Here is a 17,554-nt window from a genome sequence, read left to right on the forward strand (position 1 = left end):
TCATAGACCCTTCCATCTGAATATCATAAAGTATTTTGCAGACATTAGTGAACTGAGCATTACAATCCCCTGGTGAACTAGATAGTTATCCCCATTTCATAGATGTGGCAACTGGGTTCAGAAGGGGCTAAAGCCAGGAATAGAATCCAGATCTCCTTCCTGGTCTTGTACTTGTAGGGATGGGCAGCCCCGTCCAGATAAAGTCAGAACTCCTGCGCCAATCCTTCACTCTTTTTTAGAACCCAACCTTTTTTGAAGTTCTGAAACATACGGATAAGTTGGTTGATTGTTGTTATTTCCAGTGTGTATGCAGGAACAGAACTGATCATGAGGGAAACCATTCTCCTAGTATTTCTGGCCAGAAACCTGGTGAGACCCTGGAGTCAGAGATTGGAATTATATTCCCAGCTGTTACATTGACTTGCAAGTCACATAATTTCTCTATATCTTAGTTTCCCCATCTATAAAAGGAATGATAATGCTTCCCTATCTTGAAGAGGACTTGACTGAAAAGCACTTGGGAATCCTTGGAAGATGCTATAGAAGGGGAACATATTACTGTGTTCTTGTTATTGTCATTATTATTAGGATGTCTCAACAGAATTCTAAACTTTTGGAGGCTCTCCCAGCCATAGTGATTGGCATCACCACTGGCTCTAAGGAATTTTAGCCAAAGAGGTCCACAACACCTCAACACTCTTCAAGCAGTTGTGATGTTGAACTCCCATAATCCAAGCAACTCATTTTAGCTATATTATTTGTTTACTTGAAAGGAAATTTTACAACACATTACATCAATACATTTTTATGCTGATGCCTGATTAATTCTCTTACATATTTCTTAATGACAGCTGCTTGCACATGCCACTGAGGAATACTTTTAATGCTTAGCTGTTTGAACAGTTTAGCGTTCCCCTGTTCTTCCTGGAGTAATTACAGGCTAAAACTCTTGTGTAAAAAATTCCTTAGCATCGTTACTAGTAAAATCTTTGCCTGTTAGCACTGAAAATATGTTAATCTGATGAACTTTCTACTCAGGGTGTTGTTTTTCTTTCTGTATCTCTCTGACTCTACAATTAAAATTGACTGTTATTATTATTCCTTGTATTACCATAGTGACTAGGAGCCCTGGTCATGGAGCAGGACCTGTTGTGCTAGGTGCTAGTGAGTTTCATTCTCTGATTCTCCTGCACTAGCTGAATGCTGCAACATTTGGGTTGCAGACACTGCAGAGGAATGTTTTTGCCTTGCTAAAGAGCTGTTTCCGTTGAAATTTAAAAAGAAAGGATCAGAATGAGTGAAGTTGGCTCCGAGGTGTATACATTACCTCTCCCTGCACCAGCAATGCCTTTGCAGAACAGGGAAATGTTATCCTGAAGTAAGGGAGGTTTTCAGTGTAAACACTGCCCTCCCACCACAGAGTAGCAACTGAAGTTCCCTAGAAACCCCTGTGAAAGCTGCTGAATCAGAGCATTGCGCTGCATCATGTCTTCGCCCCCTACCTGGCTAGCACTACCCATTTCTTGAGCAGTGTTGGCCCTTTCCAGATCTCACAGCACAAAGCAGGTTGTGATCTGTCACCCCTCCTGCAGGACTGCCCACCTCAGGAGCTCTGGACTAGTTTATACAAGAGCAGGAAGTTAACATAAAGCTTGACAATTGTCATAAATATAAAGGGAAGGGTAAACCCCTTTAAAATCCCTCCTGGCCAGAGAAAAAATCCTCTCACCTGTAAAGGGTTAAGAAGCTAAAGATAACCTCGCTGGCACCTGACCAAAATGACCAATGAGGAGACAAGATACTTTCAAAAGCTGGGAGGAGGGAGAGAAACAAAGGGTCTGTGTCTGTCTATATGCTGCTTTTGCTGGGGATAGACCAGGAATGGAGTCTTAGAACTTTAGTAAGTAATCTAGCTAGGTATGTGTTAGATTATGATTTCTTTAAATGGCTGAGAAAAGAACTGTGCTGAATAGAATGACTATTCCTGTCTGTGTGTCCTTTCTGTAACTTAAGGTTTTGCCTAGAGGGATTCTCTATGTTTTGAATCTAATTACCCTGTAAGGTATCTATCATCCTGATTTTACAGAGGTGATTTCTTTACTTCTATTAAAAGTCTTCTTGTAAGAAAACTGAATGCTTTTTCATTGTTCTCAGATCCAAGGGTTTGGGTCTGTGGTCCCCTATGCAAATTGGTGAGGATTTTTACCAAACCTTCCCCAGGAAGTGGGGTGCAAGGGTTGGGAGGATTTTGGGGGGAAAGACGTGTCCAAACTATGTTTCCCAGTAAACCCAGTTAGAGTTTGGTGGTGGCAGTGGAGATCCAGGGACAAAGGATAAAATTAATTTGTACCTTGAGGAAGTTTTAACCTAAGCTGGTGTAAGTAAGCTTAAGAGGTTTTCATGCAGGTCCCCACATCTGTACCCTAGAGTTCAGGGTGGGGGAGGAACCTTGGCAACATTTCTGCAGATATCATTGTACTTTATACAGAGCCTATTTTTATTCACCCTAAACATGGGGCCTAAGTAACTGTGTCCCATCAGCCTCTTCTGTAAGACAAGAAGCTAAATTGGTCCCAAGAGCTATAAGGGTTTCCATTTTCTCCATGGTATTTGCTAAGTAATTTCCCTTAGCAGGTAGAGCTTCTTGCTCTGTTGTGTGACAGATGTCTCTACTTTTAAACATTCAGACTGGATTTTCTGTTCTCTGTGCAGAGAAGAAGAGCTTCGGTATTTGAGTTTCATTGAAGATGTAACAGATGAAATTCTGAAGCTTGGATTATTTTCCAACAGGTTAGATATCTTTGTTTTAGGGTTTGTAGGGACTGGGCTCAAAACAGACTGGATTCTGTAAGCAGTGTGGAGTGCAGTATCTCTGACCCTGGTGACATTTTTATAATAAGATTTTGGCATTTAACCTCCTATTAAATACAGTTCTAAAAACATAACTTCCCTTTGCTCTCATTCTCTCTCCTTTACTTTTACTTCTGTTGTAGATCTTGGCACATCTTCATAGTCTGCTCTCTTTCTTCCTCTCCTCTTTCATCTCTTGTCACTCTTCTCCTATCAGAGATGCATAGATTTTAAGGCCAGAGGGGACCATTGTAATAATCTAGGCTGACCTCCTATATAACACAAAGCAAGGAACCTCACCTAGTAATTTCTGCATCAAGCCCATAATTTCTGTTTCAACTATAACGTATTTTCTAGAAAGATCTCCAATCTTATAAACCTCAAATGATTGAGAATCCACTATGTCCCTTGGAAAGTTTTTCCAATGTTTATTCTCCCTTACTGTTAAATTGTGTCTGTGCACTGAATTCTCTTCCTCTGTCTCTCATTTCTCATCCCCAACAACCAGCCCGTTCTCTTTCTCTTTCCCTGTTTCCAGTCTCTCCTTTCTTTCCCTCACTCTCACTAATTCTTTTTTCTTTCTATTCTCAATCTGTTTCCTCATCCCCCCACTCTTTCCTTCATGCACATTCTCTACCCTTCTACTCCACTTTCTCGTTCCCCCACTTCAAATCAAGTGGAGCAGAGGGGCACAGCCCATACCAATCCTGGCCCTGACAGGGATGCCCTAGCAGCATCTCCTTCCTGACTCTCTCCTCACAGTTTCTTCTCCCCAGTCTCTGAAGAAGGGACCAGAGATTCTCTCTGCACCTTCCCCACAGGCCATGACAGAGGGCCTCAGGGATCTTCTCTCCCTTGCCATAGTGAGCTGCAGAAGCTGTGTTTTGTCTCTTCCCCCTCCCCAGGCCTGGGACAGGGGGTCTGCTGGGAGTATAGGATTGTGCTTGTACCTCTGCACATCAGCAGTGTCATAAATATAAAGGGAAGGGTAACCACCTTTCTGTATAAAGAAAAGGAGTACTTGTGGCACCTTAGAGACTAACCAATTTATTTGAGCATAAGCTTTCGTGAGCTACAGTTTCCACAGTATGTATCCGATGAAGTGAGCTGTAGCTCACGAAAGCTTATGCTCAAATAAATTGGTTAGTCTCTAAGGTACTCCTTTTGTTTTTGCGAATACAGACTAACACGGCTGTTACTCTGACACCTTTCTGTATACAGTGCTATAAAATACCTCCTGGCCAGAGGCAAAATCCTTTCACCTGTAAAGGGTTAAGAAGCTAATGTAACCCCGCAGGCACCTGACCCAAAATGGCCAATGAGGGGACAAGATTCTTTCAAATCTGGAGGTGGGGGAACAAAGAGTTTGGGCTGTCTGTGTGATGCTTTTGCCGGGAACAGATCAGGAATGCAGCCTTACAACTCCTGTTAAATTAGTAAGTAATCTAGCTAGGAAATGCTTTAGATTTTCTTTTGTTTAATGGCCTGTAAAATAAGCTGTGCTGGAGGGAATGTATATTTCTGTTTTTGTGTCTTTTTGTAACTTAAGGTTTTGCGTAGAGGGATTCTCTATGTTTTGAATCTGATTACCCTGTAAGGTATTTACCATTCTGATTTTACAGAGGTGCTTCTTTTACCTTTTCTTTAATTAAAATTCTTCCTTTAAGAACCTGATTGATTTTTCATTGTTCTTAAGATCCAAGGGTTTGGGTCTGTGTTCACCTGTACCAGTTGGTGAGGAGTATTATCAAGCCTTCACCAGGAAAGGGGGTGTAGGGCTTGAGGGGATATTTTGGGGGAAGATGTCTCCAAGTGGTCTCTTTCCCTGTTCTTTATTTAAAACGCTTGGTGGTGGCGGCAGCATACTGTTCAAGGACAAGGCAAAGTTTGTACCGTGGGGAAGTTTTTAACCTAAGCTGGTAAGAATAAGCTTAGGGGGTCTTTCATGCAGGTCCCCACATCTGTACCCTAGAATGCAGAGTGGGGATGGAACCCTGACAAGCAGCGACTATGGCGAGGAGTTATGGGATTGCGAATGCTTCAGCCTGTGGCGTCCGCTCACTCTACCTGAGCTGAGACTGGCTAAGACAGAGCAAGGGGTACATCAGTTAGTGTTCTCATTCAGCCCTATGACAAGGCTTGGCCCACTGAGCAAATGTCTGTTAGCATGTAGACACAATGTTGGCCCCTTTGTGACAAAGTATAATGAGGGCAATATGATTATTTCCCCTTAGTAAATGCATGAAGACTCTGGAGCTTGGATCCTTTACTCATATACGCTTGTTTAGGACATTGTATCTTTCTCTCCTCAAAATAATGATCTGCCTGAGCCTTACTTATTTATTTATTTTTAGGGCTTTGGAGAGATTGTTTGAGCGTCACATAGAGCAAAATAAGCACCATTTGGATGAGGTATGTTCGTTTTCCAAACACAGTCTGTAATGTTCTCAGTCCATGTATGTGACTTCAGAGAGGTCTTTCCACAGTGCACTTTTAAAAATGCTGCAGATGTAACCATAACCCTCAATACAGATCCACCTTTTGAATGAGAGATTGTGTGCTGGTACTTTGTCAGCGGTGCAAGAGGGAATTGTGACCTTTCTAGATCACCCACATCATGCATACTTTCACACAGTGGGTAACAGTTATTTCAGCAAGTTGATTGTTTGCTACAAAGTAATTATAAGAATAATTAAGTTACTTGATTTTATGCATCCTGTATTTCCTCAAAAATGTAACTATATGGAACATACTAATTTGAAAATAAATTCTTAATACATTCAGCTATTTGGACTATGAAATCTGTTACAGATCCTGTCTTAAGACTGCAGGCGGCTGTGCAGTGGGCCATAAGTGATTAAGAACCTTATTTCTTCCCTTAAATTCTAGAACAAAATGCGCCACCTACTGGATGTCCTCAAAGTCGACGTGGGGTGCAGCACAGAGAAATCTGAGAGAGTCAATGGCAGCATGGAAGTGATTGACCCATTTGATCTGGAAAGATTTGAGACCTTGGACCAGCTCCAGTTTACCAGCAAAAACTGGAAACAAAATAAGACTACAAAAAGTGAAGAGTTCCTAAAAGCCATGGATTTATTATCAAAGGAGACAGACAAACTAAACCACTCCGTACACAGTGAAATGTCAAAGCAGATGCATGACAAGGATATCTTTTCAAAAGATATAACTGAAGTGGTGAGTGTTGGAACAGATCCTTACTCTTCAGTGCAATCTGAAGAAGCCTCAGGTATTTCACACACATTTGAGCCAACACTGAACTCAACCACTTGTGACAGTGACTTTGAATCAAATAAGGAACTTGATGACCTTGAGGAAAACTTTGCAGAGGCCCTTCAAATTTCCTCTATGTAAAGTAGTAGACAAGAACTAGCTGCAGAACAGGACAGTAGACTGTTGCAGAGAGCTGACATTTGTTAAATAAATGCTAGTGAATCATTCATTTTACCTTTAACTTTTCTCTTTGGACACTGCTATAGCCTCTCCAGCAGGAATACAAGTATTATTAATCAGGCTTTAACTGATCCATGTACTAACATACACCTGTAGTGTGTCAAATGTCACTGGTTAAAAAGGACTTTATATATTTCAGCTAAGTGTCTAATTTGGAAATAACTGTTGAAAGTGCTAAAATTAGAGACATTTTTAGGATTATTAGAGATGTAATAATTTATATTATTTATTCTTTGTTTTTTATAATAAATGAGTGCAATAACTGAAGCATTTAAAGCACAGTTGTGATACAATAAGCTTTTGCCACCAAGGGCTAAGATCACAGCTTAAGCTGTAACTGAACATTTCAGTATCACTTTGCAGGGAGAATTTAGGATTGATTAGCATCAAAAAACAAGACACAGAGTTTAGTGTCTGCAGGAAATGTGCAGCATGAACATGGAGTTCTTGCATCCACATTGAAGGGGATTTCTGCATTTCTTGGCACTCCTAGTCCATTGTTCAAGGTTGTCCTAAATATCCAAGAGGAGATGAACCCCTCTTCAAATCCAGTTACATAGGAATGACCTATGTACATACAGTCATAGTCTGAAACATGAGCATTTCTCTGTGCCAGTGACTGGCTGCTAGGAGGTGCTCCCTCCTCCTTTCACTCCCTTCTTTCCTGTGTTAATACGCCAGATTTTTTCTACCCTGTCTTTACCTGCTATAGAAAGCAGTGGGACTTCTCCCATAATAGCAACCCCCAGTCTTCACTTAGCCAGCAAGCTGGCAGGAGGTTAAGAAAGGATATCTTTCGGTAACTGCTGCAGTCGGCTGGCTTTGTTGGTACACTGTTTTAATCTGGATGTTCATGACTCAGTTGATATTTTAGGAGGGTGGAGATTTTGCAACAGTTGTCAAACTGCACAACACTAAAATGTACAGCTCAGTTTCCTGCACTGAGGAAAGCCTTGATTTAAAGTGCTGCGTATATTTTTATTTTAATAAACTGACGAGAGTTGGGCTTTAGTTCATGATCAGGAGTTTTTGGCTAAAACATCAGGCATGTAGATAGGGCAGGTTTTTATTTATACACATGAAACGTACTGCACTAGCAAACTGAGAGACTGAAGTTCTTTGTTTATCCATCGTACAGCTACAGCCTGAACAGTAGCTGAGCAAGCTTCATGCTGTAGCTGCACCAAGGTGTCTCCAGCCTAGCCTAACAGTACCACCTTTAAAAGAGGGGTTAATACCAGAGGGAAGCACTGTGGGTTGCTTGACATCGTCCTGGTATCCTAAACTATCTTACACTTCAGTATTTTTAAGTATATAATTAGTTGGTTCAACATTTACCTAAATAGATTGGGCCTGAGAATACATATGGTAAGTCACATCTTGCTACTTTTCCCCTTAAATTACTGCCATTCATCTTCCTGATCCAGCTCATCCTGAAGTATCTGTGAGAAATAAGTAACTGTCTTTGCTGTATTGGAACAGCACAACTGAAGAGGCTAAACAAAGGTTATGATTAATTATAAGAAACTTTAGGAACTGGAAAAGGCCACCTGTTCCAGTGTACGTGCTCTTTTCTTGGTTTTATCTCTTAATCTCCTTCTTCCAGAAACAAGGTTAGGTGGTTGGAGCTTATCTACACAACTCTACCTGTTTCCTTCCCTCCATTTTCTGATTAACTGTCTTTCCCAAACAATTTTGCAGAATAAGGAACTAGCTACACCTGCTAACTTCAGCTCCAATGGGTGCAGTTACTTGTGTGGTTGCAATTTTCAGAAATTAATGTAGCAAAGGACCCCTCATTGATCAGATTTATCAATAGTGCAAGCTCGGTTTTTGGTCTGTCTGTGTTCTTCTGTACTGCCTTAGTACCACAGTATCTGTTTTCTCTTGCATAATATTCAAGTTTTGCCAGAAGTAGCATTAAACCAAAATATTATGGTGGGAATGAGACAGTCACAACCTCTACCATTAAGATTGTAAATGCTGTGTCCTGACTTAAACTCAGTACACTTCCAGTCAATAAGGGTCTGTGTCAGAGAATAACGTGACCCTAATAGTGTTCACCTTTATTTCAAATTGCACTTACAACTACTGCACCAGTGGCTGTTAGTTATAACTGGAGATTTTGCTTACTGTCAAATATTATCACCTTGTCAACACTTTCCCTAATGATACAAAATGTTTCTACTTATTAGTCCTGCATAAGACAGTAACTTATTTGGGTTCATGATCACCAGCATTAATAAATAACCCTGATTCTCTACTGTTCTTGCACCATTTACACCTGTCCAGAATGGGGGTAAAATGCTACCTAGCCAAAAAGATAGCACTTCGCCTAGATGCTAATGACCATACAGGGCAAGTGGAGAAACAGACTCTATATCTAGTACTTTATAGGGGTGCTGTTTCTTGTTGATACCAGCACTGTAAAGGAGCATGAAAGTAAGAGTAAATGTAACTTATTCCTTTTGCACTGCTCGGAGCACTGAAGAGGTGTCCTAATGTGAGGGAAAACGAGGCCCAATAACTCCAAACGTAGTTTATAATAAATATCTAACCCACACAATGGTAGCATGGCCCAGGGAACAGAATTCAGATCTGGGCCTCAAGAGATTTTGTATTCCCAAATTTGCTGCTAGTTGGCTCTGTGGCTTTGGACAATTTGCAACCATTCTGTATCTCTGTTTCATAGAAATACAGGGCTGGAAGAGACCTTGAGAAGTCCAGGCCCTTGCACTGAAGCAGGACCAGGTACCCCTAGACACAGTGGGGCCCAGGCCAGCCCCCATGGGAGTGGGGAAGGAGTGCCACACAGCCCTGCTCCGCCCCAAGCCCGGCTCTGCCCCCAGCCCCAGTTCCACTCCATCCCCTGCTCTGCCTCCAGCTCCACGCCGCTCCCTGCTCTGCCCCCAGCCCAGCTCTGGCCCCAGCTCCACTCCGCCCCCTGCTCCGTGCCCAGTCCCAGCTCCACTCCACCCCCTGCTCTGCCCCCAGGCCAGCTCCGTCCCCAGCCACAGCTCCACTCCGCCCCCTGCTCTGCCCCCAGGCCAGCTCCATCCCCAGCCTAGCCCCAGCTCCTCCCCCATCCCCAGTTCTGTCCCCACCTCCACCTGCAGCGCAAGCTCCTCTGCTGAGCCAACTACGCTGTAATGGAGGGAGAGGCACAGACAGATTCCATTACTAGTAAGGGGTGGCATGACAGGAAAAGTTTGGGCACCATTGTCCTAAACCAGGGGTCCCCAACGAGGTGCCCGTGGGCGCAATGGCGCCTGCTGGGGCAGTTGTGTGCGTCCGCAGCACACCGCGCCGCCGAGCGCAGCCACCGGAGAACTGCCCGCTGAAACGCCGCCGAGAAGCACTGTAACTGTCCTGTTAATACATCTGTGATGGTGTGTACAAACCTCACACTGGAGAGCAAGGGGTTAAGGAGAGCTCTGGGCCGAAGGTACTTCTCTGAGCCGCACCCCCAAAGTCTGCAGGAGATGGAGGCACAGCTTAAAGGGGAAGCAGAGCAGCTCAGAAGGTGTCAGGTAGTGGAAGGGAGCAGACCTCTGCTCTTCGGAAGGCGCATCCCAGAAACTCTTTTAGCCTGAGGCTGTGATGCTGACCTGACCAAACCTGTAAAGGAGGGACTGGTGACTTTTGAAGGTCAGAGACTTTGGTTTTGTGTTCGGTTCTTTAATTTACCCAGTAGGAAGTGATCCAGGGAGGCAGCTGCGTAGCACCCCAAGGTGCGAATCTCAGCTGCCTACCCTTGGGCCCTGATTGGAACCTGGTGGAGAGGATGGGCCCAGGCTCCCCTACCAACTCCTAAAGAGGGGACAATGACAGAAGTCTGTTCCTTGGTGGGGAACCTAATGGGGGAAGATCCTGAAGGTGTAAGAGTCCAGACCCTATAACCCCAACCCAGGGGAGAAGTCCTGAAGCCCTTGATGACTTCTGAAAATGTCCACATCATTGGACTCATTGTGTACCCTGAAAGGGGTGGACTTGAATGTGTGACCTGGCCAGAGGGCTGAGTCGCTGAAAGGACAGACCCCAACATGGCAGAACTATAGTGAGACAGGGAAGCCTAGGAGGAAGACAACATGCCTCCACCCTGGCCTGACTATTAGGTGGCACTGCTGTCATCCCCTTCACAAAACTCCAGAATACTAGCCTTTATGGCAACTGCATCACATTGTTGATGCATATTCAACTTGTGACCCACTATAACCTCCAGCTCCTTCTCAGCAGTACTATCGCCTAACCAGTTACTCCCCATTTTGTAGTTGTGTATTTTTCCCTTCCTTTCTCCAGCTGTAAAATAGGGTTAATATTTACCCAACTCTGTAAACAGCTTTGAGAAAAATGCTACCATTAAACCATAATTAACAGAATGGTTCTGGGAACAGATCTGTTGTTGGAAAAATGAAATTCTCAAGCAGGGGGATATTCGTACATTTTGGATAATGGGTTCTGTGCTGAGAACTATTATATAATGCTGTCTTTATGAACTTCAGCCCTTTCTCATTTGGTTATAGTCTGACTCAGTGTGGAGGGTGTTTTAGACATTCAAGAAGGGACTGACACCACCCCAGCAGCTCACAATCTAAGGAAGGGCACACAGGTAGATACCGGTTAGGGGAAAAAGAACAGCAAGTAGGGATTAAAAACGAACAAATACACAAAGAGTCAGATCTTTCAGTTTTCTTCTGTAGAACCCTCATCCCCAAAATTGAAATCTGCTCCATCCAGCAATGATCAGTTTCCTCTCCAGATAACAGTGATCGTAATTACACATGAACAGGCAACTAGTAAAACAAACCACTGCAGCAGCTGTTGCAACAGGTCACATCACTACTAGCCAAGAGGTCCAATTTCAAATACCCACGCATAGGTCTTGGGCCAGCGGAAGCCAAACATGTCACTGGGTAATGTATCTCCGGAGTGGGTGGGAAAAGGGGAGAATACCAGTCATCGCTTGCATGATGGCTACTAATGAATCTGCCAAGCAGCTCTGAGCTCATCTAAAACTGGACCTGCTCAGTGAAAAGCTGGGAAGGCCTCAGTGTCAGCCAGCCCCTTGATCAGAAATTAGGATGATTCGCAGAGAGGAAGGAAACTAGAGCTAAAAATATTTTGGTTTACTGTAGACAAGCGGTTTTTTATATGTAGAAAACTACCTAAGCTGCTGGACTCTGTCTTCAGTACTGAAAACAAAGGGCCTGCTTGTACAACCCTTACTCTCTCAAGTAGTCTCAGTGTAACTTGCAACTAGGGACCGGAGGAGTGTCTGATGGGCCCATCAGCAATTTGCAGAAGACAGTTATACTTACCACCATCATTTATGCAGGCACTTGAGCATCTAAATCCCTATGTGGATCTAGTCCTGAGTCTCTTGCAAACCAGCCTAACTCACTTCAGGCACCTAAATCTAAAATTTAGATCTTCAAAACCCCTGCTCTGCTGCTGCCTAACCATGTAGGTACCTAAATTCCCTCCATGCCTAAGTTTCCACTGATAAAATCCACTAAGAACCTTAACATTTCCTGTTGGGCATGTGCCCTTCCACCAAAGTTCTGAGGCCTTGGTGCCTAGCCCATCCCTAAGGCTTGCAGGATCTTCAAATTAGGTATTTCCCACCTGTCTCATTGGCAGTGCCCAATCCAATAGGTATGCATCCCAGGAGCATTCCCGAACCACCAGGCTATAGTCACACCCACCCTTACTTAGCTCTGCCTCCCCACATGACTATTTAAATCAGTGATACGAAGTAAAACAGCTTTAACAGGAGATAGCCCATAGCCTGGTGGTGAGGGCACACTCCTCAGAGGCAGGTTGAAATCCCTGCTCCACATCAGGCAGAGTGAGGAATTGGAGCTGAGGCGCCCACATCCTGGGTGAGCAGGCTAACCACTGGGCTAAACATTATAAGGCAGAGGTTCTGCCTGTTTTGGGAAGAAAGGGTTGGCCTGGCACTGTAACACCAGGAGAGAGTTCACAGCTGTGAATCTTGCATGGGGCTTGGCTTTGAGGGGCAAGGCTTGGGACTCACCCCTTTCCTCAGCATTTCCTACTGGCTACTCACTGCTGAGCAAGCTGGCTTTTCTGGATCCCATTCCTAGGCATCTAACTCTCCTGGGTGCGTAACTCGGGCCTGTGAATTCCATTAGGTGGCAGGATGTTTGAACACAGCATTGCAACATTTACCATCTAAGTCCTCTTTGTGGAGCTAGCCCGCAGGCTGTATACCCCGAGCCATTCTCTTGCCCATTCCCAGACCAGAGTGGGATAAGAATGTTGGAGGGGCAGAACACCCAGTCCCTATGGAATAGGCATGACTCGCATTTCCGAGCAGCGATCTCGCTTGCTGTTTACAGAATCATGTGCATAGCCTCCAGCAGAGTGAGTCTTATCCAGTCCTCAGCTGGAAGGATGGTGGATGTGACATGAGCCCTTGAGAATGGTAAGTAAGGGCTAGAATAATTGAGTAGCGACGTATCTGAGACAAACAAAACAAGCCCCAGCTAGGCAACCCACTGAGCTATGTGAACTCATACTCTCAGAGGGCAGCATGAGACTGATCCATTACACATGATCCTGTGCAGAGTCATTCCAGGAATTCAACACCATAAAGAATGTTGGACTGCCCTTCCAAAATCTGTGCAAGAGCTACTGCACATTGCGGAGCTAACAGGAGACAAAAACAAGCTGGTTCCAGAAGATGAATCACACACCACAAGATGACCCCCCAACTATACCATCCTATACACATGCATACATATGAGAAATTAAGCTAGTTGTAGTAAGATATCAAGTCATCCTATCACCATCAGAGCACATTCACAGAGCCAGCTAACTCTCCAGCAAGGATCAAGTTTGGAGACAACATCTGGCACATACTTTACTGACATTTTACAGGTACAAAAACATAGTTGATACAGATAGCAGAGGCTATACACTGGCTGTTTCCCAGAGGCAGGGTGCACATGTCCCAGGTGCCAATTACACACTGTAGCAAGGCTTTCCCAGTCTGCCTTCAGGCCCTGCTGCTGCCTCAATTTCCCCTGCTTCCCCAGGGCCTCATATTTACACTGCCGGTGTTTTTCTCACTAACTCTCCCTTTTGAGGATTTGTTTTATTAACATCAAGTTTAGAACCCCACAACCCTTCATAGCCGGCTCACACCATTGGTACAGTGTTCTTACTCCTCTTCCAGCGTAAGCTTTCATCTTAGGTGGCTCCTGCTCCCTGCAGGCCTCTCAGGCCTTCTGGAGTGCTACTCAGTCTAGGCTTCCTCACTGGCCTTTTCCTGACTGTTCTCCCACTGCTTAATGACATTGTCAGGGTCCCTTCCCCACTCTGAACTCTATGGTACAGATGTGGGGACCCGCATGAAAGACCCCATAAGCTTATTTTTACCAGCTGAGGTTAAAACTTTCCCAAGGCACAAACTTTGCCTTGTCTTTGAACAGTATGCTGCCACCAAGTGATTTAGACAAAGAACAGGGAAAGGACCACTTGGAGTTCCTATTTCCCTAAAATATCCCCCCAAGTCCTTACACCCCCTTTCCTGGGGAGGCTTGAGAATAAACAAGATGAGCACAGACCAGCCTTGGATTTTTAACACCCAAAAAATCCAGTCAGATTCTTAAAAAACGGAACTTTATTAGAAGAACAAAAAAAAGATAAGAGAACAACTCTGTAAGATCAGAATGGAAGATAATCTTACAGGCAGTCAGATTCAAAACATAGAGAATCCCTCGAGGCAAAACCTTAAGTTACAGAAAGACACAAAAACAGGAATACACATTTCCTTCAGCACAGTGAATTTCACAAACCAAAACAAAGAAAACCTAATGCATTTTCTAGCTAGATTACTTACTAACTTAACAGGAGTTGGAGGGCTTGCATCCTTGATCTGTTCCTGGCAAAGGTATCACACAGACAGACCAAAGCCTTTCCCCCCCTCCAGATTTAAAAATATCTTGTCCCCTCATTGGTCATTTTGGGCCAGGTGCCAGCCAGGTTACCTGAGCTTCTTAACCCTTTACAGGTAAAAGGATTTTGCCTCTGGCCAGGAGGGATTTTATAGCACTGTATACAGAAAGGTGGTTACCCTTCCCTTTATATTTATGACAGACATACTCCATGAAGGCTCTCCCCAGCTCACCTCGGGCTGCCCTAGCTCACCTCATGCTGCCCTCATACCCTCCATGTTCTTAGTCACATCTCCCCATCATGTGGCCCTTGTATTCATTCCCTCCATCTGGGGAGGAGGGCTAAGCCTGGCATAGGTGAGGCTGAGCCCCAATTCCCTTCAAGGGACAGCTCACCCTGTGACACTCATTGACAGCAAAAAGCCAACTTCTGAACAAGCAACCCAGGCATTTAATGATGTATGAATGGGACAACACAACCCCAAAGCTGTCTGCTAATATAGATCAGTAATGGGCTTAATCTACAGCAAGGCAAATTTAGGTTAGATATTAGGAAAATCTTTCAAACTGTAAGGATGGTTAAACTCTGGAATAGGCTTCCTGGGGGGAGTTGTAGAATCCTTATTATTGGAGGTTTTTAAGAACAGGTTGGACAAACACCTGTCAGGGGTAGTCTGGGGTTATGTCGTCCTGCCTCAGTGCAGGGGGCTGGAGTTGATGACTTCTTGAGGTCCCTTCCAGCCTTACATTTCTATCATTCGAAGATCAGTAGAATCAGAATCACTTATGGTTGAATGCTCACCAATGCCATTTAGCACATTTTCTCCAGTTTCTCTGCAGACTACCAACACAAAATGTAAATTAACCTCACTGCTATTTACTTTTCATTATTTAAGTGCTAACAGTGTGCTGTGGGATAAGTAGGATAACCTCGTTCATGCAAACAGATTCATATGGAACATTCATTTTCCAGCTTGATGGCACAAATACACTGAGAGGCAGATTCATCCTTGGCAGAACTCCTAACTCAGTGACACTAGGGCTGAGTTTGTTTCAGACAGTGACCACACTCCAGCAGTACATAAATGTTAGATAACCTATGCACTCACCATATTCTCTATTTTATGCAAATTGTTTCCTAACGTGCTACAGTGCATCAAGTCAGTACACCTGATACCTGCTGAATGGATTTGTATAGCCCATTTGCTTGATTCTGCTATGGAACAGCTCCCACTTTACTCTGAATCAAAAGCTACGATTGGGAAGAAGACACTTCATTAACAGTCATGGCATGTTTTAATTTTAATGCACAACTGCACTTTGCTAATGTTTCCTAATTAAATTCTGATCTTGATTACCTGCAAAGTACAATCCACTCTCCCCTCTGTATCATGCAGGGAACTGATGTGCCTATTTGGATCATGTATTGTTTCTAGCATGCACTGTGCAGCCTAGAGAGAGTAATTAGGGGGGCGAAAAAACATGTTACTTACTATGTATCTGCAGTTAATAGAGAATTGTTCTAGCTTTGGAGGGTGAATTCCTGGAACCAAGACACTATCCTTAATTAAGTCAGAGGCCTTGTTTTGACAGGCAAAAAGGTTGCGTTTTTCAAAAGTGTTAGCTCAATCAAGGTAGCTTAACATGTTTGAAAAATTCCCTCAGGATGCAGGTTTGCAGCCGTGTTAGCTGGCTGTGTTTTAGCCATTGCTTCATACACTTCAGCCTGTGTCTTGAGGGGCCGTGACTGAAAAAAACAAGTCAAGCTACCTATGGTTGGAGCAACCAGGCGGAGACCACCGAGACTAGGCCAGTGTGGGTTTGTATCTCAGCTCCCCCACTTCCTGTCAGAGCATAGAGACCATGATGCATGATGGGATAGACTCCCTCACATGCCCTGTGCAACAGCAGGGGGTTCGCAACGGAATCAACAACTGTGGGGAGGAGGAACAGCGGCTACGCCGGCATACGCAGGATACGGCTTCTGTGATCTCAACTCTTGAGAAACTGTGCAGGTGAGTCTGAAATACCCACCCAGAGACAGACTGTCCCCCAGCTGGAGCCCCTGTGGGTTATGTATGTAACATTATAAATGGAGTTCGTGCGGCATTTTGCTTGGTTTGGCTGAGACCTCATATTCGCCTATCCACCTTTACTGTGGTATATGGGCCCCACTCTTCCCCTCCTTTAGTGGCTGCTGGAGCACCGGATAGGAGAGAGCTCACTGGAAAGAATAGCCTCAGTTCGTGTTTAAGTTTTACTGAGAGGGAAGCATAAAACCACCAAAAAGTCTAGTCATGCTTTTTATTTTACTGCTTGCTCTTGTAGTCCCTGTCACTGTAGCAGAGCGGTTGATACTATGAGGAGCAGAACATTCCAGCAACTTTATTAAAAATAAGAAGTGTTATGCAAATGAGGTGAATAGGTATTAAATATGAAAATGGAGGCACTGCATCATTTGCATAAAATCTCTAGATTCCTGAGCCCTCAGCCTCAATAGGTCTATCAGTCACTGCTTCTCAAAACTAAAGGAGTTATCTGAAAATTCAGTGACTTACACCTACCTGAGCAATCTAGAATGATGGGGACCTGCAGCTCCCAAGAGAGGTCTGATTTTGTGCAATATAAGGGCATTCACTATTTCTGGAGACTCAGAGATGAAGTCACTAAGGAACAGATGTACATATTTCTCTATTGCCAGAGTGCAGGAAATTAGCAACTGATATCTGGAAGCTCAAAAAAGCCACAGTAAATCTAACTAAAACAAACTAGATTCTGCAGACAACTGACTCACTGGAGTATTGTGCTAAAGCATTTGTCTACACAGGATTAAATTTCAATTGTATTCAGTGGAAGAATAGTTTTTTGTGGGGGGAGGGGAATGTTTGTTTATGGGCCCGCACATAAGACTTTCTTTGTAGGCACTTAACTCTAGTGAAAATTCTTACTTTGCCTCTGAACAAGAGAAGCATGTCTGGGTCTTTCCTTGGAAGGATTTGATGTTTAAATGTATGTAAAGGCATGTGACTGTCACTTTAGAAATGCTATTAATAAAATAATAATCTGAATTTAGTAGCCTAGATTAACATACTGATGAGCAAGCCCACCAAGTCTTTCCTAGTAGTTTTGTTCATTAGAGGAGGTACCTTAAATACATAGAATAAGCAGAGCTGTAAATAATACTGGTTTGGTATGTCTGGGATGACAGATGTTTGGTTTAAATTTAGGTGTCTGTCTGAGGTCTTGTCATGCAGATCAGTTTTGGAGCTGTTGTGATTAGTCAGAAATGGGATAAGAGAAGTTTGCTTAGC

The 17,554-nt window shown here is 43.8% G+C and overlaps 1 protein-coding gene across 2 annotated transcripts in view; it reads left to right on the forward strand.

Annotated features, from left to right (window-relative positions):
• Window positions 1-6,495, forward strand: part of SPATA7 (spermatogenesis associated 7) — a 73,125-nt gene extending 66,630 nt beyond the window's left edge. For both annotated transcript variants that reach the window (XM_077820394.1, XM_077820395.1), the window contains exons 10-12: window positions 2,713-2,790; window positions 5,205-5,262; window positions 5,740-6,495. In XM_077820394.1, the coding sequence (XP_077676520.1) occupies window positions 2,713-2,790; window positions 5,205-5,262; window positions 5,740-6,222 (619 nt within the window). In that variant the 3' untranslated portion in view covers window positions 6,223-6,495. The remainder of the gene's footprint in view (window positions 1-2,712; window positions 2,791-5,204; window positions 5,263-5,739) is intronic.
• The last annotated feature ends 11,059 nt before the right edge of the window (window positions 6,496-17,554 follow it).

Source organism: Eretmochelys imbricata, chromosome 6 (assembly GCF_965152235.1).
Source record: "Eretmochelys imbricata isolate rEreImb1 chromosome 6, rEreImb1.hap1, whole genome shotgun sequence".
Taxonomy (NCBI): domain Eukaryota; kingdom Metazoa; phylum Chordata; order Testudines; family Cheloniidae; genus Eretmochelys; species Eretmochelys imbricata.